This window comes from Pagrus major, chromosome 1 (assembly GCF_040436345.1).
Source record: "Pagrus major chromosome 1, Pma_NU_1.0".
Classification (NCBI taxonomy): Eukaryota; Metazoa; Chordata; class Actinopteri; order Spariformes; family Sparidae; genus Pagrus; species Pagrus major.
In genome coordinates, this window is record NC_133215.1 from 12,749,734 (window position 1) to 12,774,332 (window position 24,599).

At 41.1% G+C, this 24,599-nt stretch overlaps 1 protein-coding gene across 2 annotated transcripts; it reads right to left on the minus strand.

Moving 5' to 3' along the window:
- Nucleotides 1-1,944: 1,944 nt before the first annotated feature.
- smad1 (SMAD family member 1) lies at nt 1,945-19,628 on the minus strand. 2 transcript variants are annotated; one of them, XM_073474564.1, is made up of 7 exons: nt 19,402-19,628; nt 10,177-10,741; nt 6,687-6,956; nt 6,471-6,587; nt 4,254-4,478; nt 3,757-4,013; nt 1,945-3,396 (listed from the first exon to the last, which is right to left on the minus strand). In XM_073474564.1, exons 2-7 carry the CDS (start codon nt 10,574-10,576, stop codon nt 3,253-3,255), a joined length of 1,413 nt encoding a protein of 470 aa, XP_073330665.1. In that variant the 5' UTR covers nt 10,577-10,741; nt 19,402-19,628; the 3' UTR covers nt 1,945-3,252. The 2 variants fall into 2 exon arrangements, with proteins under 2 accessions (XP_073330665.1, XP_073330656.1); XM_073474555.1 differs by lacking the exon at nt 19,402-19,628 and adding an exon at nt 17,526-17,596.
- Between the last annotated feature and the right edge of the window lie 4,971 nt (nt 19,629-24,599).

Sequence of the window (24,599 nt, forward strand, 5' to 3'; positions counted from 1 at the left end):
CGTCCCCGCCCCCGACAAATACTTCCGGCGATTGATTTATACATAAAAATATATTTAAAATAAGAATAAAAATACCACTGAAATTTACGTAAAGCATCGTTTTTTTTATTCAAAACAAATGTGAAACGTTTTAACTCGTTTTCGAAAAGTATTAAGTGAAGATGAAAACGCAATGACAGTAGCCTACTCTAGCCAGCAGATGGCAGCAGAGGTTAATTTTCACATCCCCACATGAACCCAAACGTTTCCCTTCCTGAAAACCATGAAACATAACATTAAGCAATAGTAATAGGTCCACGGCTGTGGACTCCAAATTGTACTGCAGCTAATGCATTCTTTCTTTATCAAACAATTTAACCAAGCACCTCATATGCGCCATTTTGTGTCCCTGTGAGCTGCAGAGGATTTTGGGCCTTTTCTCTTGACAGTCACGGTGTTGTAAAAAAGTACTTAAGTAAAAGTAAAGATATTTTGATAAAATATTACTTTGGTGAACATGAAAGTCACCCAGAAAAATAGTGCTTGAGTAAAAGTTTCAGAGTATCTGAGATTGAGTAATTCTCTGGCAATAAACGTGCTGAAGTATCAAAAGTAAAAAAAAAAAAATGCATATATTTGCATGCATGTACATGCAGGTCTTTGACTCTGACGCAGCATGCAACTAAAATTATGAAATAAATGTAGTGGAGTGGAAGTATAAAGGAGCAGAAAATGGAAATAATCAAGTAAAGTACACCTACTTAAGCACAGTACTTGAGTAAACTCATCACTGGACAGTAATGATAATAGAATATACAGTTTGTGTTTGTATTAAAATGTAGATTCCTAATCACAAACATCTGTTTATCCTCATCATCTCATTGGTAAAAAGATTTCATTAGCAATTATTGAAATTTGTGTAGCCCTTGGACTAATTAAGTACATTACAGACAATAAAGTTTTGGGCAAACATTTAGTAAAGCAGTGAGACTTGTCAAAGTTACTGCAACAAGTGTTAACCAAGAACTTATATTTGATGGGACATTAAGACACTAAAATAATAAGAAAATTGTGGGCCTTTGTTTGTTTGTTAGGACTTAAGCAAGATATATCTGCATGTTTCCTGAAAAATTAACCAACGCAGACACCTTGGAATTGGTTTTCACTCAGAGTTTGGAATACATAAAATAAAAGATTGATTATAAGTACATCACAACCCTTATCAAACACTCACTAATACTATACGTCATCAGACATTCAGAGTCTAGTCCACCTGAGGTGCTTGTCTGTGGAATTTGGGAGAAACATGCAAACTCTTGGGAGGCAACAGCACTAACCACTGTGCAACCATACCACCCACGTCATGTGCAGTCGAATCTAACTCAGCACGCACACATACACATAAGTCAGTGATTTCCAGGGGAGCTTCCTGGAAGATTGCTGTAACTTTTCCAGCACTGTCACAATGTTCCCCCATAAAACAAAGGACACACACGATTTCATGCACTTTCCTGCAATTTTACTGGAAAATGCAATTACGCTTAACATTAGTGCAGTTGGGTTTCAGATGCACTTGTAATTGTTGTGCCTCCCTAATTGAAGGTCTACGTCCATACACACACACACACACACCACACAGAGAGTGGTTCATGTCTTTGAAAGTCCCTGACAATACCATGATGCATATTTTCTATGCAAGGGTGGCCTGTAATTAAAGAGACAGACACACAAACGCCACACACACATGCCCTGACACAGTGATCATACAACAGACGGAGAAGTTGCAAGTAATGAAACAAATTTATTGAATCTTCCAGTAGAGGCTTGATATTCATGGAATAAAACTGCTTTTCTGGGAGTTTTACTGAGCAAAAACACAAAGGAGAAAAACAAAAAAAACAAAGATGCAATGTGTGAAAGTGCAGACAAACAAAACAGAAACGTTCAAAAAATACAAAAAGAATGTAAAGAGTAATACAGTTTAATAGCAAAGAGGATTGCTCAAAGCATAAAAGAATTGAAGGGCAAAAATCTGCATTTTATAAAAAAAAAATCATACAGGGACATCAGTAACTGATCCCCTTTTCTCAGTCAACAATTAAAATTTGAATGCTCAACATTTTCCCATAACAGTCATTTAACGCGTTTTGCTCAGTCGATGTAATCAGAGAATGAAGCGCAGTCACTGAAATATTCATGTCCTCAATGTGACTCCGCATTTGACACATTTGATTTTGCTGCAGAGTGTAACAACAAAGGACAAACTAAACTGCACTCGTATTTGCCTCTGCTTCATGTGGTGTTTAGCTACCAGTCTTAAATGTGTAACACTACACTAACCAAACTATGCTTTGCAAAAACCAGACTGCACAGCACATACTCTAATAGTGAATATACCTAAACACTATTCTTTTTTTTTCTCGTAAAATTCATTTGAAACACGAGTGTAACACAAGATGAGCAACATTTAAACATTAGTCTTTTCTTCTGAATAGTTTAAAATGCCCTTTTAGTGCCATGCCCCACACTACACCCCACTCTAAACTCTCAAACTCCCCCTAATTTTGCCCTCCTATTATTTTTTATGATCTGTGATATGGGATTTTATTTTTTTTATAACAACTTTGTACTGCTTGAATTTATTAGCCTTAAAAAAAAGGAACACTTTGAGGAAACGGCATACTTGTTTAAGTATCTGGAGATGATTTAAAAAATTCAGTAATGTTGGTCAACCTCCAAGTCCCTGCTAACTTTTTACATGTCCTAAAGTACATTTCATGCCAACTTCACGGCAGTCAGGCGGTAGACTGCAACTGACGCCAATTTTGGTGACCTGGAATGTCCCATAATTATTGTAGCTATACAAGTATATCTGGATTTCAGAGGGAATATTTAGATGCGGACTAGTAATGAGTCAGAATAATAGAACAATGAAAAAGAGACACTGTGGGAGCAAGATCAGGGAGGATACTTGCATCATGATGAGTGTGATGGTCTAATTATTACAGTTGGTCACAAAGATCAAGTATCTTCCAGTTGCATCACGCTCACTTTGCTTACTCCTCTCCCAGACTGTAAATGTGCCCAATTCAGACATCCTTCAAGTAGAGAACAAACCAACCCGCCCAGCCCTACTGGTCTTAGATCAGCTTGTGTTTCAGTTTACCGGAAAACTCTGATTGTCCGAACCACAAGCCAATCTGTGACCCTTTTTTCGCTGCTTAGAACAAAATGCTGGGGTATGGACAGCCGCAGGGCTGAAGACAGTGAAGCCTAGGAGACGGAGGATATAGGGTTGTGGGGGGAGCCCATCTGGGTTAGCACCTTATCCAACCACTGCAGGGGACCATGCAGGTGAATCTCAATCCAGCAGGGTGTGCTGGTTACATCCTGGCGGTGGTACTCTGCTCCCCAGCCCTGAAAATACATGAAAACACATTGTTTTAAATTATGCTGTAAGATTTTACTTGTACTTGTTGTACTTTTTCCTATTTTTTTCCCATGTTAATACTTCATTGATTGCACTGTGTTAACGTTGATGGTTAAAGGGGATAAGATTTTCACCACAAATAAAACTACACTTTGTAAAAAAGGAGAAACTGATTTTAAATTGATTTTCTAAATCCAATTTTCACTTGTTTAACACTTAAAAATGAACAATGGACACGTTGATGTTAAGTATTAATAGTAACTCAATTGTAAAACTTGATTGAGTCAATTTATAAGAAGAGTTCAAAGGGTAATACTGTTCTCTCTTCTAAAATTTGATCTTCTTACCTTAACGAAGCTCATGCGGATGGTACACATCTTGGTGAGCTCATAAACGGCCTCGAAGCCGTGGTTGACGGACTGCGCCAGCAGCTCAGCAAACTCCTGGTTGTTGAAAATCTTCAGGCTGCAGCCGCTGGGGATCTTACACACAGTCGTGGGATGGAAACCGTGGTGGTAGTTACAGTTACGACTCTGGACGAAGATACTGCTATCACTCAGACATTCTGCATACACCTCCCCGCCAACATAGTACAGATGGACACCTGGGAGGAAACAGGGGAGAATAAAGTGTCACCTGCAGAAGTAGAGCTCGCTTTCAACAGCAAAAACAAAGGTCCCAAAACATCAGTGTGGTCATCTTTAAAATCAATACACACACTAAAATGTTTCCTCAGTTTGTTGTTATTGTTCCGTTCTAACATCTATTGACAGCATGAATTGATTTAGTATCATCTGTTGACGGTCTGTGCATTGGAGTCATTGACGGGCTTTCCATACTGCACCTTTGCCAATGTGCCGCCGGGTGTTCTCAATGGTGGAGTTGCGGTTGACGTTGGAGAGCAGGCCGAGGCAGAATCGGTTGCGGTTGTTGGAGGGATCTGTGAAGCCATCGACGAGCACGCTGGTGGAGGACGCCTGGAACGCCTCTCCGACGCGATTGTTGAGCTCGTAGTAAACAATAGAGCACCAGTGCTTCGGTTCCTCATAGGCCACAGGCTGCACATCAACTGAGAGACACATTTACAGGTCACAGGAGTGAGTTTGCAGTACATGCAGAGACAGACAGACACATTTAATGCACATTTAAGATTCTTCTGAGCAGACTCATGTGCAGACAAGCTGCCAGGAAACACTGATGCCAGCAGAAGCTTAGCTATAAATCTTACTCATCTGCACAATTGTTTTGTCCAAATTGTCCCCTGTAGCCCATAACAATGATTTGAATAAGCATATAGGACCCACTGGCTACATCTGTGTACATTTATGCTGACCGAAATCAATGCAGACGCATCTTAAAGTATGCCTACTGTCTGTGGTCTCTGTGCCAGCCTTTATTGAGCTGGAAAACAGTCAATAGAAGGTGGCTGGCCATGCTCTCTGTGCCTCGTCGTATCTGACGGCGAGCCAGTGCCAGCTGGCCTCACCCTCTCTCAGAGAGAGGAATAAATCATGTTTATCTAAGCACATACTTCTCCCAAACTTCCTCTGTAGCGGGGCACTGGCTAGCAGGTGTGTTTTGTCTGTCCCCTTCCCAGAGCTGGCCTACAATAGAAACCAGCTCCCCCGTACAGGATGCAGCTTGTGGAAAAGAAAAGAACTCCCCAAACTCCCACCTCCAGCAAACATTTCAACAGCTCTTCCCGTTACTGCTGTCACCATGTGTGGGCAGGATTTTTGGGCCTTGGGTGCATGATCATAAAACAGTACAAATATTTTGTTGGTCAGGTGTGGAAAACTAAAGTTCAGACCAAAGTCCAGCTGTTATTCCAGTGTGAGGTCAGAATAATTTAACTAAAAACACCTACATGGTGTGTGTGTGCAGAAATTAAACATTTAAACATCAAAGAGAAAGTTTTGGTTTACAACTTGGGCCAAGCTGGTCATTGTGATAATGGTTGTGTTAACATTATGCTCACCAAAGTCATTGCTAAGATCAAGATGACATGATAGCGATTTTGCTACAACCAAGTGTGATAGGACAAGAAATAAGAAGTAAGACCATCAGACAGGTTCTAAACCAGCCAGTAGATGAGGTGTGAACCTCAACAGGGAATCACAACATGAAAAGGAAGCTACCATTCGTCCCTGAATGATGACGAAGCCCATCTGATGTCACCACGACCGGCTTGGAGGCAAAAGAGAGTCCATCTCTGGCACAACTATCTAAATTGGTAATGAAAATGCAAATCCACACAGCGTAGTTTTGCTCGGCATGGCCAAAAATGCCAATTCAAAAGCCCTAAATAAGTATAGCAAGTAACAGTTGTACCAGGAAGTTGGTCTGTTATCTCACCTCTAAAACCTTACTCCATCTGACTTTTAGCAATGTTACTGTGTTCTCAGATCTCAGCAATTAACTTATCATTTATATTCTCATTATTACTGATAGAAATTATCACCAGCACTACACCAGATGGCTCTGGAGTCCAAGACACGTCCGTTGTATGGTCGTTAACGATCATGGATGCAGGGTTCGGATGTGTCTGCTCTTTAGCACAATAAAGCCAAAACCACGAAATAGAGATAGCAGCAATTACTGCACCCCATTTCAGATCTGAAAGTTGGAGGTAATTAGTGAATCTCATCGTTAACGAGTTTCAAGTCATTACCACCAGCAGAGATGACATAAGCCCCAGCTTTTATAGACCTCATAAAACTGCTCTGAGGCCTGGCTTAATTTGCTGAGGCTTTGAGCTTCCCATGGGCTCGCACCCACAGACAGAGGCTCACTGTAAACTCGCAGGTCCTTTCCACAAACTGTGCAGGTTTTATCTGACAGGATATGGCATCGACTCAGCTGAGGTTTTTCTTTCTTTTTTGGATTTCAAGTTTGACCACAGGAGAAAAAAAAACTTTAACAACATCCAGGCTTCCCAGAAATCTTTGCACCTGCAGATCAAGGCGAGCAGGTGCAGACAGCTTTATGTGGATGATATCACCGTAAACACAAGGACGAGGGTGCGTGTGTGTGTGTGTGAGATAGTAACTGCCATGGTTACCTGCCCGGTTGTTACTCTCTAGAGGCAAGGGTGGAGCCATGAGGTTGGTGTCCATTGGCTGAGGGCAATCCTGAGTCATCTGCTCCTCTGGGGGCATGTAGGCAGGAGGGGGAGTCTCTGCATCAGGAAGGGGGCAGAACAAAGAGCAGAGAAGTGAGTTGTTGGAGGAAGAGGAAGAAGAAGAAAAGTCAGAAATATTTTACTGTTTGTACTCACCTGGCATCTGGAATGGGCTGCCGGGGTCGGAGCTGGATGGTGAATGAGGGAAGGTGGCACTGCTGCCGCTTCCCGGGGAGTTTGGGTAGCTGTTTGCGGGCGAATGGGGGAAATTGGGGGGCATTGTGTTGGCCTGAGGAAAGGATTCTGGGAAGGTGGCATTCTGCGGCATGTGCGGCTCATTCTGTTGTAGAGGGTTGCGGAAGCGGGGCAACATTGTATGCTTGGCGTTGAACTCGCTGTTCCTCGGTACCAACACAGGAGGCAGCACTGAAGAGGGAGAAAGACATCAAAATGGTTAAAACAGGAAGTGCTTTTATGCAACCAATGACAGTTTGTTTCTCCTGTGAGCAGAGATCCTTTAGGTCAACTAAAGCTCTTTTGATTTCTAAAGATTTGATTTGAAAGCTTTTAAGCTCTCATTAATTTTATTACTAACAGTTAAGACACTAAGCACTACTACTATGACTTAAATAAACTTGTAGCCATTGTGGGCGATGTTGTCAATGAGCGGGAATGTTTAATGGCAATACTTGATTTTTATATGATTTTTGCATCAATGTGATGATGTACCTTGATATGTCAGGTGTTATTTTTTTCCAATTGGACAAAAACAATTTTTACAGAAAATGATTTATATCACAAAACAAACATCAATGTAGTAATATAAAATTTCAAGTACTGTGGTAGATGATTTTATCCATAATAATGCAGTAACTCTGATGTATTGTTTGACCCCAGGGGTTGGAAAGGCTCATATTGTGTTAACTTTATATTTGAATAAGTGAGCAGCATTCTTGCGTGTTTCTAACTCCCACATGTAGGACTGCAAGTAACCGGTTTATAGACAATTATTTTGTCTAAGTTCAAATCAAATGGGAGAAAAAATGCCCATCATAAGTTTTGCAGAGCCAAAGATGATGTCTACAAAATGAGCAGAGCAACAGTCCAAAACCGAAAGGAAAGTCAGAAAAGTAGTTACTACTCATCTTAGAGTCATTTTTTGCTTCATAAATGATCATATGTGGGTGATGTACAGTGTATTACCGTGGCATTATATTAAAGTAAGAATACTTTCAATACTTTGCATCTCAAACTATATTTTATTTGAGCTGATTGTTTATTATTTATGGATTTTGTTTCTTAACTTCCTTCTTGAGTATCTTTATTTCATTGTTCTGTGATTTACGTGACTTGGCTTTTGTGATAATTGACAGCTGGAATTAATGAAGAACTTCACTTATCTCAGTCTAATGCTTAATCGTCTAAGTGTTTCAGCACTGCAATCATCTGGCACACTCACACACATGCAAAACCTCTCCATACAAACTCAATAAGAATTGAGTTATTTTATTCCAACATAATAAAGAAATCTCTTTCTGGCAAGCTACATGTTTTTACATTCTGAGCGCAGATGTCCCTGCATTTTTTTAAATGTCAGCTTCCAGCCTTTCGGTCTTAGCCAGCAGTACTTGGCCCAAACTCTCAGGTTTCTGCTCTGAAAAGACATTTTGAGCTGAGCCATTCTTGAGGAATTCATCACTTGGGGTAAATATCCTGGCTGATGTGAGGGCTATTCAGGTGCAGTGCATACAAACCATACAGATACGCTCCGCTTGTGCCTATAAATATCTGCGCAGATAAATAAAGCCGGTGCTGAAATTTTAGATGGGGCCTGCGCTGCTGTCAAATGTTCCTGCAGGTAGCCCATGTGTGCTGAAGTGGGCCAATGCATCAATGTAGCAGTTTATTCCAAAGGTTATATGTGGAGCAGGTGTTTGGTAGAATAGTGAAGGGAGATTGACAGGATGTGTGTGTAGGCGGGGGGTGTTAGGAGAGAAGAAGAGGAGGGTAGTGTGGACAGACAGGTGCTGTGGGGTTTAATCACCTTAGCCCTCCTGTCTTCCACCCGCTGCTAAAACAAAAAGTGTGCAGGGCAGGCAACAACTCTTTCCTCCCATTGTGTTTGGGTGACTGGCTTCCTGTTCCAGCCATCCTCAGAGAATCTGTGCGCGCAGTCATGGATGTGTGTGTGTGTATAGCCTGCTGGTTTTGCAACACGCGTGTGAGTGTGTATGCCTGGGTGTCTTCATGTGTGCATAAATGTAAAAAAAAAAAAAAAAGGCCAGCAGCACAGAGCATGCCCAAAACAAAGCCCTCATTCTCTCCCTGATGGAATTTCCTGCTCCACACACACATGAACAAACACACATACACACATACTTGGCCCTTTACACACTAAGCACCCTGCACACAGCTGTTTCTATCTTGTCAGCTGACCCTCATTTTCTGTTTAGTAGACCAAGTAGTGTTTGATATGTCTTGTTTCTGCACTACCTTTGCAGCTCCGAGGCTTAGTCAGTCTCTATTTAAATCTCTCCTTATCTTGATTATGCTCAGGTCTTTTAATTTTCTTTTTCTTGGTGTTTTGAACAGATTAAAAAAACTTTCAGAAAACAGATAAAGAGATGCCTGAGAGTAAAAAAGTATGCATCTGCAGAAGTCATTACTGGAAAGGAATGGAGAGGAACATGGGTGTCGGACTAAAACTTTAAAAACTGCTTTAAAAGTTCCTCAAATTAAATGTAAATTGGTTTATTAAGTGTTTTTTGGCATGGTTTTCCTTTTACTAGGTAAAACATCAAATCAGGGCTCACATTAAACGATATGTGGTCTTAACCACTAGCAGGGCTTAACTTGAAGGGCTGCCTTACTGCCCAGGGCAAGTAAAAAGCCATGTTGCGTCCTTAAATCTAGCTACTCACTTGTCTGATCAGTAGTTGCCAATTTCAGTGCAATTTCGATCACTTACTCACTTCTTAAGCTAACTCACTCACTCCCTCACTTGCTCACTCACTCACTGAGTCTTTTGCGAACTCGCTCACTTTCTCACTTACTCACTCTTTAGCTCACTCATGGTTAAAATCACTCACTAGCTCACCTGCTCACTTACTCATTCACTTGTTCACTCACTTACTCATTCACTTGTTCACTCATTCACTTGCTCACTCACTCGCTCATTCGCTCACTCACCCACTCATTCACTTGCTCACTTACTCATTCACTCACTCATTCACTTGCTTGCTCGCTCACTCACTCACTCAATCACTTTCTCACCAACTCACTCACTCATTCATCACTCATTCACTTGCTCACTCACTCATACTAAAGCTCACTTACTCATTCACTGTGGTATGTGAGTCGGGACATTTTGAATGAGTATTTGTTACTTTGCTATGACACACTGTGTCCTTGTTCTGATTTATCTATTTAAATAAAGATAAAACATGACAATTTTAAAACTGCTAAAAAATACTAAAAACACTTTGTATGTTAAACCCTGACTAGGCCACCAGGATGCCTGTGAAATTTAACTTTATCAGAAATTCTTTCTATTGAGTTTAATTTTATACATTTCATCTTCTATGATATAACTTTGAAGGATGCACCAATCCAATTTTTCTCTCTCCCTACTGATCATATCACTCACCTGGACTGTCTACTCGTTTGTAGTGGTAGGGGTTGATACACACATCCTTCTGTTTGGAGCCAAAGGGGTACTCGCAGCACTCCAGGGCCTTGAGCTCATGGTGGGACTGCAGGTCGGGCCAGCGCCACACCCGACAGTAAATGACATGCGGCAGACCTTTCCTATGGGACACCTGCAGCCGTCCATCCAGGGAGCGGGGGATTGTCACACAGTTACTGGGCTGACCCGGGCAGCTGAGAGCCCTCTCCAGCTCCTCCATGGCCCCCTTCTTCTTTTTCAGTTTCTTAACCAGAGCATCCACGGCCTTTTCCGCCCACTTTTCTTCCTCGTCTCCCTGCTTCCATCCCAGCAGCCGTTTGACTGCCGGGCTGGTGAAGGAGAAGAGTGAGGTGACGTTCATGTCGGACGAGCCGCCCTCCTCCCCTCTCCCTTCTGTCCAAAGGAAGTGTGAGCAGCGGTGATGGACAGTCCAGTCTTAGAAAAGAAAGACTAAAACGCTTTGTGTTTTGGACTTTAAGATAATCCTCAGCTTCCAAGATGTGAGATCAGATCCTCTTGACAGTCACTAGAAGAAAAGGAGAGGTAGGTTAGCACCGATGAGTATTTCTAAATTTATCTGACAGACATTTCAAACACACCTCTGCACATGCAGTCTGCTTGCTGTGTCCTTTCCCTCACAAAGCTGTAGCAACTTCAGTATGTTGAGGTGTAACTTAACCTCTCCCCCTTTTGCCTCACTAGCACCACTGATGTCTCATCAGAAGATTGTCAGAACGACCCACGATGAGGCAATGATGTCACCTTTATAGCTGTTATGGCCATGTCAATCATGGCTTCTGGGAAACTGGCAGACGAGTCACAACGGATTCTCCAGATAGCTTCCTGTCCGTACAGCTTGTCACATTACCACCACCTACTAATGCCATTTACAGTCAAGGACTTTACCGACAATATGTAGCCTACACAAACTCTAGGAATTTTTGGCCTGCAGGTTTAACATCTGAATCACTTTGTAAATTGAATTTATCCATATTGGCAATCCATAGTTTTACTTGACACTGCAGGTCAAAGGCTTTGTAGTCCTCTCTGTTGCTCTTTCTCAAAAAAGTATCTCTGTAGCAACTAGAGCAGAAAAAAAAGTCTTTGCTGGAGGATTCTGTAAAAACGTATGTGAAATCTGAAAAGGTCTTTCAGATTTCAGAGGAAGGAGACTTTCAATGAGCCGCCCGCTGAGGCAAATGTTCTATAAAGCTTCAACACCACCAACCAACAAACCCTGGTTTTGGGCAGGAATCTGGCAATGTGCAGGACAATGAAAAGGAAGTGCATGTGGACCCCAGGATAAATGTGCCCATTCAATTGGGTCCCACAGGAGCAATTCAGTAGCCAGGAGGTACATGCATTCTAGCTTTTAAAAGGGAAAACAAGAGCGCATTGAGCTCTTCCAGTTCCACCTTCTTTTCAACTTTTTCTGAATGCAATTAGAGAGATAAAAACGTAGTTATGGTTGAGGTCCGGCTGTGCATAAATGTTGAGATGCAATCCCAGAATCGAATAAACAGCTTGTCAGAAATCCACCACCTTTTATCCACACTGACTCATGGGTGAGGACGCATCACTCTCTGACAGTAAAGCCTGCAGTATATTGGATTTCCTACTAGCAGGAACAAATACATCATTAAGACTGCTCTGTAGTTATTCTTGGCCCTTCAGATTATGGGATGAATAGCGATTTCTATCTTTGTCAGCTACTGCATGCGTCGGCTACATCATACTGACAAACGGGCAGGGAAGTTTGATGAGAACAGGTGCTGTTTACAACGAGTGTGTGTGTGTGTGTGTGTGTGTGTTTGTGTGTAGTGTATGTGTGTGTTGTGGGGGCCCAGGACACTTAGTGTTGCCAGCCACACTGACAGGAAAGAAGCAAGTTGCACCTATACTTAGCTTAGCCACCCGAATCACATTGGCTGATCAAAAGTGACGCAGAACTACTAACATAAGAGGGGGCATACGAGAGGACTTGGGGTTGTCTGTGTGTGTGTGTGTGTGTGTGTGTGGGTGGGTGTGTGTGTATTTGAGATCAAGGGAAAACATATCTCAACACTAATATCTCTCATGCCACATGACCCCACTCTAATATCACACCCTGCTAGCATCCTATGAGAACAACTCTCCCCCATCAAAGAAACAGGAAACATTCTGTGAATGTATGTCTCTGTATCAGTCATCGCCAGCACAGCAATGACATCACTTCCTCTTGCTGAGACCTGCAAATATTTTTCCACACATGCAGGGTAAGAGAGAAAAAGGTATGTTCTTTAACCGACCACTCCTGACTTTTATCTTCCGGTCTCACCAAGAGTGCTCCTTCCTTTGTAGTGCAGTTGTCAAGATTGGAGGATTATTTAAGTGATGGTTTTAAGACTTAAAACCAAACCATACCTTTTTGGGACCTTGCATTGAGCAATATTAACATGCTTCTTTTTTAACATATCTGAATTGCATGACATGTCCAACCATCTTCCTATGATTTCTATGATTTAAGAAAACAAAAAGCAGCAAAACCCTTTACATTTACTGACATTTTTGCTTCAAAAAGTTGAACAAAAACACTGACAAGCAAAACAGTTGCAGATTAATTTCTGTCGATTGACTATTCAATTTATCACTACAGTGCTACAGTGCCAGATTAAAACCAAACATTTAATTCCTGCTTTCGGTATGTGACAGCTATGCACACATTTCAGTTGGTATCAAGAAAGTACGATTTCAAGGTTCAATACTCAGAAATATCAAGGGTACGGTCTCTGCTTGCCGCTGTCCTGACACCAACATTTCTGGATTTCTGTGCTGTTCTATTTATTCTCAGCATTGTTGTTATGATATAATTGAGAATTTCCAAAATGTATATATAACATGGAAATCACAAAAAGCTGATGTTTAGTATTGCATTACATTGTGAACTTGTCAGCACCTGATGCAGAACTAAAGTTCAAAAGGCAAACAGTGCAGTATCATCTTTGTACCTCGGTCACCAGCCAGACATACAGAGCGTCTCTGTGATCCACTTCCAGCCACTTCCAGCTGCTTTGATGGCCTCTCAGTAACAGGCAGCACTATCAGCAAAAGTTCAGGAGTAGCTGCAGAAAGCGACCTTGACTCCATTTCAGATGGAAGATTCCACAAAATTCGTATTGTAACATCTGTCGCTTCACAATCCTCTAGTGTCATCCTGCTGCAGCTGGAGACCATATCTCTTGGATATTTCCAACCTTGACAGATAGAAATATCTGACCGCTGGCCTGACTGCATGCTTATTGAAAAGGTCCTGATGGATTTGTATTGGTTCTTTAGACAATGCTGGTTTAGAGTTGTCTGTGAGGCAGTCAAAATATAAAGGCGCCATTGTGCCTCCCTGTTCCTATACCTATGTATAGCCTAGGATGTTTGCTTCTTTCTCTCCGACAGTTTTACTCTACATAGACTTGATGTTCACGTTTAGGTTTTGCAGCTTGTCTGCCAAAACAAACTCTGAATATTTAAACTCAAACCTAATCTCAAAGCAAACTAGAAGCCCTTCAATTCAAATTTGGGAGGCATTTTGTCATCTTCAGAGATTTTATCTTGATTACATCACTTTCACTTTCAGTTACTACCCTTACAAACACACTAAAATACCATCTTGTTTCACTTCCTGATACAGTGAGATTTCGTTCATGACATGTGATCTCTGTTTGCAGTTCAGAGCAGTTTATCGAAGCATCCAGATCAGAGAAAATGCATATTTATTTCTGCAGACTGCCTAATGACAACCTGAACAGCTGCATTGATCTCATCCATTCTTGTTGCCATTTTTGTGCTGCTATTTTCCTGGCACTGGTACAAGGAGAGGACAGTTGTAATCCCACCTTCAAAGCTCTGACTGCTTAGGTTGTAATAGCAAAAGTAATAGATAAGAAACCTTATTTTCAAACCTATTTCAGCAGTAATATTCATTTCACATTAATGATGACATTTTAAAGGCTTTATCGTCCAATACTGATGGCTGCCATCATTGTGCATCTTTATCGGTAACTTAATTATTTCTTTCAATTTATCAGTTATCAATTACTGCCCAAGGTGACATTCAGAGCCCAAGGGAATGTCGTTGTCAATGGCAAGAACATTAACTGCTAACTATTTTGATAATGGATCAATCGTTTTAGTCATTTTTCACGTGAAAATGTTACACATTTGCTGGTTCCTCCTTCATAAATGTGAGGATCTGCTGCTTTTCTTTGTCATTTATGATCATAAATAAAGAGTCTTTGGGTTTTGAAGTATTCGTTGGAAAAAAGAAGCATTTTGAAGACGTCACTTTGAGTTCTGGGAATTGTGATCGGGACATTCAATAGACTATCGGTTTATCATGAAAAAAAATCAACAGATTAATCGTTAATCAAAATAATCGTTAGTTGCAACCCCACTTTAAGTTGTTTTTCGACGAACAGCCCAAAACACAAATGTACCGAAGTCACAATGAACTAAACTGAGAATAGCAGCAATGTTTGGATTATGGTTGGGCGATGTCTCCTGAACTGGCATATGAGGACGTCCACAGTGAAACATCATGAGTTAACTCATGCCTCCAATTCAGTGTTTCTGAATTTGAGGCAGTGTGTCCCCTCAGAGTTGCCGTAAGGTGTAAGGAGTTATCTCACCACTGTAGTCACCGGGGCAATTAGGACATGGAGACGTAGCGTTTGTGCATTGAGCAGCTACAAACTTCATTTAATTTTCTCTCCCACATAGTCAACAACTCGTGGTCTAGTGGGGCCCCTTTAAAATCACGATCTTATGATGGTACAGGTCTCAGGAGTCAATAACATCATCTTTCAGCCCAACCCTAGTTTGGATGACTGATCATCATTAATTGATGATACATTTTCTGTCAACTGACTAATCCTTTACCACTTATTCTCTTCACTGATTATATGACTCAGTCAGCTCAATAAAGATGTATTTCTTCCATCAAATATCTATATGTCTGTGCATCACCCAGTCTCCCAGTCAATGAAGAGTAACACAGATGCCTGCAGTGGCCTTGGCCGCTGCTCTCCTCCCCATAAAAGCTGAAACACACACCATCATTTACACAACAGCTCCATAAAACCACTCTTGACATTCCCTTCAGCTGAGTCCAGGCAATGCTCTCTCGCTATTGTGTTAGCGGTAGCTTGTTATGGCCATCAGTTAGCCGGCTGGACAGAAACTGAGGCTAATGGGAGCACAGAGTGGGATCATGCGACACTGACAGGCGGAGGCTTTGACCCACCTGGTGCGAGCTGTTAGCCACTACACTAGCCCCATGGATCATTTTGCACCGCTCCAGTGTCTGTTAATCAATTTAGGCCTGGGCTGTGTAGGATGAGGAGGCAGTAATGATGCTCTCTGGACCTTCCCCAGGGACGGAGCATTATAAAGAAGCTACATTATTTATCAGCAGGGTCCTGGATGGGGCCTCCATTAGCCCCCGCTCAATGGAGTCACAGGCTATAAACAGAGGAGAGCAGGAAGAGAGAGGGTGATAGATAAAAAGAGAGAGAGAGGAAGAGAGGGGGGATGATGTCGGAAGAGAAAGAGAGGAAGAAAGTGAGGGTGATGGCAAAGCCAGAGATGTAAGACAGGGAGTGTTTTGAAGAGCGAGAGATGGAAAACACAACATATATCTGGTCTCTTCACTGAGCACTTCTCGATTAAGTGCCTTCAAGGGTCATTACTGAGTAAAGAGTAACACTACAAAGACGCAATATACATGCTTTCTCATAAATACAAATCATAGCAAAGCAGCACTGATGTATGAAACAATCTCCAGAGCAGCAGCTGTCACAAAGTAAGGTTTGACATTTCAGTATTGATATGATTATGAAAAATATCGAAGCAATGTTTTTTTTAAACAAAACAAACCAATTTTAGGTATTAAATAATGCATCCATCAACATACTGGCAGATTAACAATGAAAAATTCATTCTTTCAGTATTTTTCTACAAAACCCTTTTATTCATTTAACAAAAGAAGTTCTCAAATGCTAAAAGGTGTCAAAACAAAAGCAGCTGCACAATAATTTTGCCAAAATAACATGGTCAAAGATTGGTAAAAAAAAAAAAAAAGTACATTTAAACCAGGAACTATCAGAGAACATTTAGCATTTTAGACATTTTTGATACTCAGCATTACTGAAAAGGAGCTCATTTTGGAGAATATACAACACTGTATTATATCTGTACTATATCAGTTCTCTCAGGTGGACAAACTTGCAATGTTGCAAAGGCAATTTATCTTTGGAATTCCTGTACTGCAATTTCTTGCTAACATATAAAGTCCAAATGGCCAAATAATGGCTGATTAAACAGCCCCTCCTGTTTGCCAGTCAGGCTCAACTATTACTTTTTCAAGCTGTTCCAAAAAATCATGAGATTCAATTGCCAGCCCAAGTAGCCAGCAAATGCAGACATTTATGAAACTGAGGGTGCTCAGATTGATCTGCCACTGATCATTATTTGCAGATATTTGTTCTTAATAGTGGAGATTAGAGGTCTTTATAAAGGCTGATCAGAAAAGCAAATCAGATAAGCACACACGTTTCTCTTCTTGCTGCCAAACCGCCATATCGTGCTGCAAGGCTCAAGACGAAAATGACAAACTGAACTGACTTCTGCTGACTACGCTGACTAATATGGAGTGCGTTTTCTCATGCTGTTACTGTTATCTCTGTGTCAGCGGTACAGTCACTGTCTGGATACTTAGCGTAAGACCAAATATGAAGATTCTGAAATGTTCGTGGCTTCTGGTCCATCTATCCCTCAGTTAAAAACAGCTTTCTGGCAAGACCTTGCAAATATATTGCACTGGATCCGTATCAAAATCTGTTAGCTGTAACCTGCCGGTGAGCAGCAGAGTCCTGCAGTGTGTTTGGCTAACAGAGCTAACTGCTAATGGAGCTAATATCTTACATATCCTGACTGCGAGTTACTGATCAGAGAAACATGAATGAACAAACTTGTAACCAGTAAGATTTACAGATAACTTTTTCGAATCAATCACATAAATTTAATCATTTATTAATATTCCCTCAACATTTTAGTTGTTTTTGTTATGCCACTGAAAACTACTAACTATAGATGTTAATAAAGTAAAGAAACATCCTTTAGATTGGTGATCAGTGATGGCCATTGACTGATACTGCTTCCTGCAATTATAAACAGTGATGGGCCCCAAAAATCCTGATCAGAGCACCTTTAAATTAAAGAGTCGAAGAGCAAAGTGTGAAATAACCAGTCAGACATGAGGTTCTGCACAAGGCACTGACCTGGGAGGCTCTTTGAACTTGCTTGGGTCACTTTTCTTTAACACACACCAACACATACACAGCTCCAACCTGGTAAGGATAACACACAAGTGAGCAAAATCTGACAGTCACATTACTTCCCACTTGACATGGAAAAACACTAGGAAAAAAAACCCTCTGTCACCAAAACGGTGGTGAGTATTGTCCTGACTTTGAAGGGCTGAACTGGGATCAGATTCTTTGTGTCCCAGACACACCAGTCCACACACCACTGCAGACATAACTAGCAAACACATGGGGTTTCAAGCAGCTATCTCAACCATGCCTGGCACTCAGTGTTGGGTTAGTGTTGTGTTAGGGCGGACACCTCACCCCCGACACATGGCAGGCTATGTTGACCGGGCCGTGCAGACACACAGGAGGGTTTTGACATTGTTCACTACTGTTGTGACTGACTCTGTAGATACAGGAATGCTGTTAACCTATATTTACACTTCGTAGTTGAGAGGGTTTTTTTGTCTTTACTATAATCCTAGATGGATAGATGGATGTTTGTCTTGGGTATATCGAGGCAAATAATATGTTTATGCAATGTTTTGTGAGTAAATCTGCATTGCCGTTTATTTAAAATGTAAAACTAACCCTGTCATTTCAATCCTATAAAACCACCATTTGTTCAATTTTCAAACCGAATTTAAAGCTGCATGCCGGGAGAACGCAGGACGATAAAACAATTGGAAGTAAATCACGGACAAGGACAAATTCCTGTCCTATGGGTAATCTGATATGTCATCTTCAATAATGTCAGGGGATCTAGCCTTAGCTGCTGTAGGTCTCTCTCTCTCACTCACTCATTCACTCTCTTTCTTTCTCCCTCTCTCGCATGCACACTCAAGACAGACACAAATTCATAAACACATTGACTAAAACCACACATGGGACACATGTCCTGTGAAGCACACTAGTGCACCGGCTGGAGTAGGCCTCAGCGAGTGTGCACCAGTCAAAATGACTGAATTTTAAATTGCAGGATGTAAAAGGATGTAACCAGCGTGGTGTAATACGCATGTAACCTTCTTTATTCACGATACGCTGCTTAAATGACATCAAGTATGGTAAGTTATCAAGTGTATGGTACAGAAAGACCACTACTGAGTACAGATCTTAAAAGATCAGTCGAATTACCGATAAGCTGATCATCAGAAACTTGATCAGGAAACACTTTTGATGACTATTTCATTGTTTAAGTCATTCATTAAAGAAAAAACGCCTCTGAAAATGTGAAGAATTGCTACTTATCTCTGATTCATAACAAAGTAAAATGAACATTTCTTTGTTTTAAAGCAATTTGAAGACTTCTCAATTGAGGAGGAGCATTTTCACTGACACATCTCCTTCCCATGTGTTGAATAACTGCAGTTCAGTCTTCATTCCCTCCTGAATATTCACTGCACACAGCAGCATGTCAGTGCATTTACCAGTATCTCAACTGATACCAGAGGTTTAAGCTCAATATATGGTGTTTTTAGTGTCCAAACGTGTCCACTCCCACAATATTCCTATCAAACTTGCTGTTTTCTGTAACATACAGTAAGCTTTCTCACTTTATTACAAGATTACCATAACTCTCTTTCAAAACCCTGCAGCATTTCAACACAGTTAGCTCACACTTTCATGAAAATGTGGCTACATGTTCACCTCCAGTCTGATACTGTGAGTAAAAAGGAAGAAGAAAAAAAAAAAGTTTGACACACTGTTGCCTTGATAACTGTTGGGATCTACTTCCTTACAAACGAGAGCCACGCACACCTTAGAAACCGAAGAGACCGGTAAAGAAACTTTCCATTTAGCATGTTAAAGAAAAAAGAAAAAAGAGGAAGATAAAAGTTTACAGTACCTTTTCTTTCGCTGCTGCTCTGCCTCCTCTCTCTCTCTCTGCCCTCCTGTGTGCTCTCTCTGCCTGTCTTGGGTCTGCTCGGCCTGGCGTCAGCGAGTCGCGGAGCCGCCTCACCCTCCGCTGAGCACCAGTATCACGCCGCGGGATGCATCGCCGACAATAACAAGACCTACTTTTCACACATCCAAACATCTTCATTCACTGTGTGGAAACGGATTATGTAACTGCGAGACAATGCCGGGGGTTTTCTCGCTAAATCCAAAGCTTTCTCACCAGCGGAGAGAGAGAGAGTTTCTTTTCAAATGTCTGAGTTGGCTGCCTGTGTAAAGGTGGTGAAATGTTGGGTTGTTTTGATGCGGTTTAAAGAGAAGGAGAAGAGAAATGGGGTCTCTTTCACCTCAGAAGCTCCCAGGATTGTTAATTTTTACGCCTCTGCATGTGCATGAGGGAATTTAAGGACTCAGAAACCCCTTTAACCTCGATTTCTATTCATTCAAAAAGACAGGAAATGCCTGAAAGTAAGCTTCAATATAAAACGTGTCCAAAGTTGGCCTGTTTTGTCTTGCAGTAGTTTTAACTGACAGACAGTCAACTCTGTGGTTTTATCTGTAGTGAACTCCTGAACTGCACCGTGTTAAGCCTGCCTCTAAGTTCCCCCTCTTGCTTTGATTGTGATATGATAAGCACTATTTATGTTGTCAGGAGAACAAAAGCGTCCAAGTGCAGGGGTAAAGCACAGGAGCATGCTTACACATGCCATCATCTCAACTTCTCACCTCAAGACAATAATGCACACACACACACACACAACCTGTTCAGCCTCGATTCGCCTGCATGGTGGATGTGTATAGAGGCTTGATTTTGCAATGTCAAAAGTGAAACTTCCAACAGTTCTCACATCTCATTAATATTGCATGATAATGCATGAAAATAGCCTCCAGGCGGGCAGCGGCAGGGGACAGGAGGTGTCATTTCCCCAGCTGAATCAGTTCATGCATGTACATCAGAAATAATGTGATTCATTTCAGAATAATCTACAATATCTTATCTGATTCACACAGAGATACAGAGGTGAATTCCCTCTCAGAGCACGAAAATGATGCAGAAAGTCACGAGGGTTTCTCAGACGAAAATGCCTCACAAGTATAATATATTATCTAAAATTAAAAAAAAACCTGAAGTGCAGACGAGCTTACATGACAGCCATTCAAGTGAACACAGGAGTAATTGCAGTGCTAATCAGCCCAGGCGTTATTTTAATCATTCAGAAATAATGTGTCAAATAAAATAAATCTTGTTCTAATAAAAAACCTCCACTGATGTTAAAAAAGCCTTTTCGGGTTTTTTCGCGAGCTCGTTAGTCAAGTTCAGGGTTGCCGCGGTGAGGGGGACTAGATTATCTTGAAGACAGGCGGAGGGAAACGTTCAGAGCGGAGGAGGCTCCTGGCGTAGGTGACGTCACGGCGCTGGCGACAGAATGTCTGAGTGAGGCGGGAGCGAGCTGCACGTGAATAAATCTGGGAAAACAGTGCGAGGAGGGGGTGGGGGGGGAGGGGCGTGGATGATGATGATGATGATGATGATGGTGGTGGTGGTGGTGATGATTGTGTGTAGGAATAGAAAGAAGGCTCCCCAAACTTTTTTAGCTCAAGGATTCCCTCCAATGCAAACACACACACACACACACACACACACACACACACACAATCAGCAGCTGCACACTCATTTCACCAGTCACCTACAGGCCTATTGCTTCAAAGGAAGGGCCTGTCCTGAGTTTATGCAGACTCTATCAGGCTTTATGGCAGTTTATGGTATTAAAACAGCTTAATCAACCAGTAATATCCGCATAAAGATAGATTACTTTGATATTACTTGGTTTTAACGCTGGATTATTGGATAAAAAGTGACATGTAGTCCTACTTAAGCACACTTTCCATTTTAAGCTACTTTATAATCCAGCGTAGTACATTTGAGATGGTTTTTTTTAATACCCCACTACATTTGTCAGTCGTTTTGCAGGATATTTTACATTTGTAACATATATCAGCTCATACAAAATTATGCATTGCAATAATAAGATCACTGAATGTGTCTTTATTTTCACCAGCTGCAACATTAAAGGTCCAATTTGTGAGAAAGTTAATTTGGGATGGTGGCCGACCCCACCTACAGTCAGTGTCAGTAGCCATGTTTCCATAAAATGTCAAGCGAATTTTAAGCGAACTTTTGAAAGTTCACAAAAAATCATAAAAATCAACTGTTTTCGAGCGAAAGAACGAGGCTACGTAAGGCGTAATTTTGACAGAGGATAACGCGGTGTGGGCTACATGGCTACATCACGCAGGGCTGTGGAAGTAAACGGAGGCTAGAAGTAAACAAACCAGGAGACAAAATGGAGAGAGGTCTTCAGGAATTACTTTTGATAGGGCAAGTGGTTATTGTTCTTGCATGTCAGCTAGCATTGGCCATCTTGCATGCTGTCTGGAGACGATGAAGAAATGCAATGATATGAGTTGAATGATCGCTATGTCAGAGTTTATTCGGCAAATCTGTTTCCATCAAACATTTTGCACATTAACTCTGTTTCGCAAAAGAAGGAAACCACCTCAAACGAGTGTACAAAAGTTTTTTCGAATCGTGCCGTCTCCATAAAATTTCTACTGCTATATTCTTCAAAATGCTCATAATAATGCTTAATTGAAACATGGCTAGCGTTTGACGTGTTGGGGATGGGAATCAAAAATCGACTTATTTACAAATTGGACCTTTAAAGGTGCAAAATGAGAAAAAATAATTTTAGTCCAAAACATTCAGAAATTAGATCAAATCATCAACCGAACGAGAACAAATGACAGTTTTGACATCTATGTTTTGTGTTGAAGAGATTTCTACGGAAGCTAAAATGCTAACCAGCTAGCTCCGGGCCTGAAAACCTCTTTCGACCAGTCGTCCATATCTCCTGCGCTAGTGGTGTGAACACTAACAGTCCCCTGGTAGTCTGGCAAGCTGCATGGCTAACTGAGCTAACAAGCTAATAGTAGCCACAGTCATGGATGTGTTATGGATGTGGATGTGACTAATTCTTACATATGGCACCTTTAAGTAAAAGCAGCAATATCACAAGGTAAAAATACTTGATTACAAGTCAAATTAATATGATCGTAATGGAATATTTTTACATTGTGGAATTCTGCATAAACATGATTCAAGGTCTCTGAAACCTTTTCAATTTAATACTGATTCCTCTATATGACTGACATAAACAAGCAAAATCAGCAGCAAGTACATTGGCTATTTCTGAATTACTGCATGGAAACAGAGTTTGCTTGTCTCAATGGCCACAGAATCAACAAAGAATAAAAGTTTATTAGAGGAGCTTTAAGTAAAGGATTTGAATACTTTTTCCACCTCTGAAATGAGACCTGCAAAAACATGTATGTCTAAGGCCCTCGACAGTATACCAAATCATTTTAAATATATATTTTGTTGAATTTTGTTTTACATACCATTTCAAAGCCATTTGTAAACTGCCAAGGATAAAACTGTTATTCCTTTTTGGCCTATACATTGAGTCTAATAAATGGCCTACTGGAATCTGCCCATAAAATATCAAACAAGATTTGGGCAAATTGAATTACTTGGCTGAATCGTGTCGTCCATCCTCTCTTTATGCTGCATAGAGAGGCCACAATGCAAATATCTGCATTTTCTAAGTGGCTTACAGGAAGCAAATTGTATTTTACATCGCTAAATTCACTAATGCAGTTGCAGGGATCAGGAGTATGTGACCACTAGAAATGTAAAAACAATTGTCTCAGTGGCGAGGAAGCTACCAAAACTTTTTTAAAAATGAGATTTTCTCCCTGGTAGCACTAATGGCTATGACAGCTGATGCGATAATGGCTGTATCTCAGTTTGATTATTCACACTGCAGACTAGGTAAACAAATAATGTGTTTCATGCATACTCTGAACAGACAAAGACAGGCTGTTGTTACTTCCCATGGCCGTGCACTGCAGTAGTAAGAACTGAATGTGGATGCAATTAGATGACAGTCCCCATTGTTGAGCCATCACACAGCGGGACACCAGCCACTGATGGGGAGGAGAAAAGGCCAACAGAGGGGACAGCTCTTTCCCATCTCTCTGCTGTCTGACACACTCGCTTGGAGTACATGTCACTTAGTGAGCTAACCTTAGGTCACCTGTACTGCGGCTGACAGACATACAGTAAGCACCCTGTAAATCTGAAGCCATGACATGACATGGGGAGGAATAATGACTCAGGCAGTAATATAAGTTCATCACAACCACCTTTTTTCTAAATTAAACTGCAAACACATCAACCTGTCTGCAAATGAATCACTAAATCACTGGAGACATGAAGCTCTGCCCACTAAAATATGGAAGACCAACCGGGCTGCCACTGGTCTAACAGGACCCTCCAGCATTCACATCCATTAATGGACACTATACTATAACAATAACAAGGCAACACATTTTGGGAATTCACATTGAACAAAGGGTTAAACTGAAGAAAACAAAGTTAAAATTCAAATATCAGTGGCTCACTTTCACACCTGCTCACTTGTTCTTGAACATGGGAAAATAATTACCTGTTGCCTCTTAACTTTGGACTGGTTTGTGTTCGCACTGGCTACAGTTACGTTTACAGCTCCTGGTACATTTGTTAAAAGCCAGTGTGAACCAGAACCGGAGCAGAACTAAAAGGCAACAATTTTAATTCCTTGGTCCAGAACGAATGAACCAAACTGCAAGTCTGTAAGCACAACCAGAGTTTAAACCACCAATCCAGTCAAGTTGGTCAACATCAAGTATGACTGGAATAATATGAATCTAACATTGCTATTACCACGGTTTAAACTTCCACCAATTACCTTTTGATCATTACCCTGATGCAAAAATTCTTCCCTTTTACTTATAAAGGCCAAAATCACAAATTACACATTTGTCTCAGAGTGCTACAACACCCTGTTGTCACAGACCGGGCCCATTCAACTATGATTTTAGAAGGGCCAGATGTGAAAACGGTCGAAAAACATTAAGTGCCAAGGGGCCGAACTTAAATGTGTTAAAACAATGTACTTGTAATCTTATTTTTCTCAGCTTTTGTTTATTAATAGAAAAAGAGACATACATACAAAAGTACAGAGAAAAAAACAATGCACCTTTAAA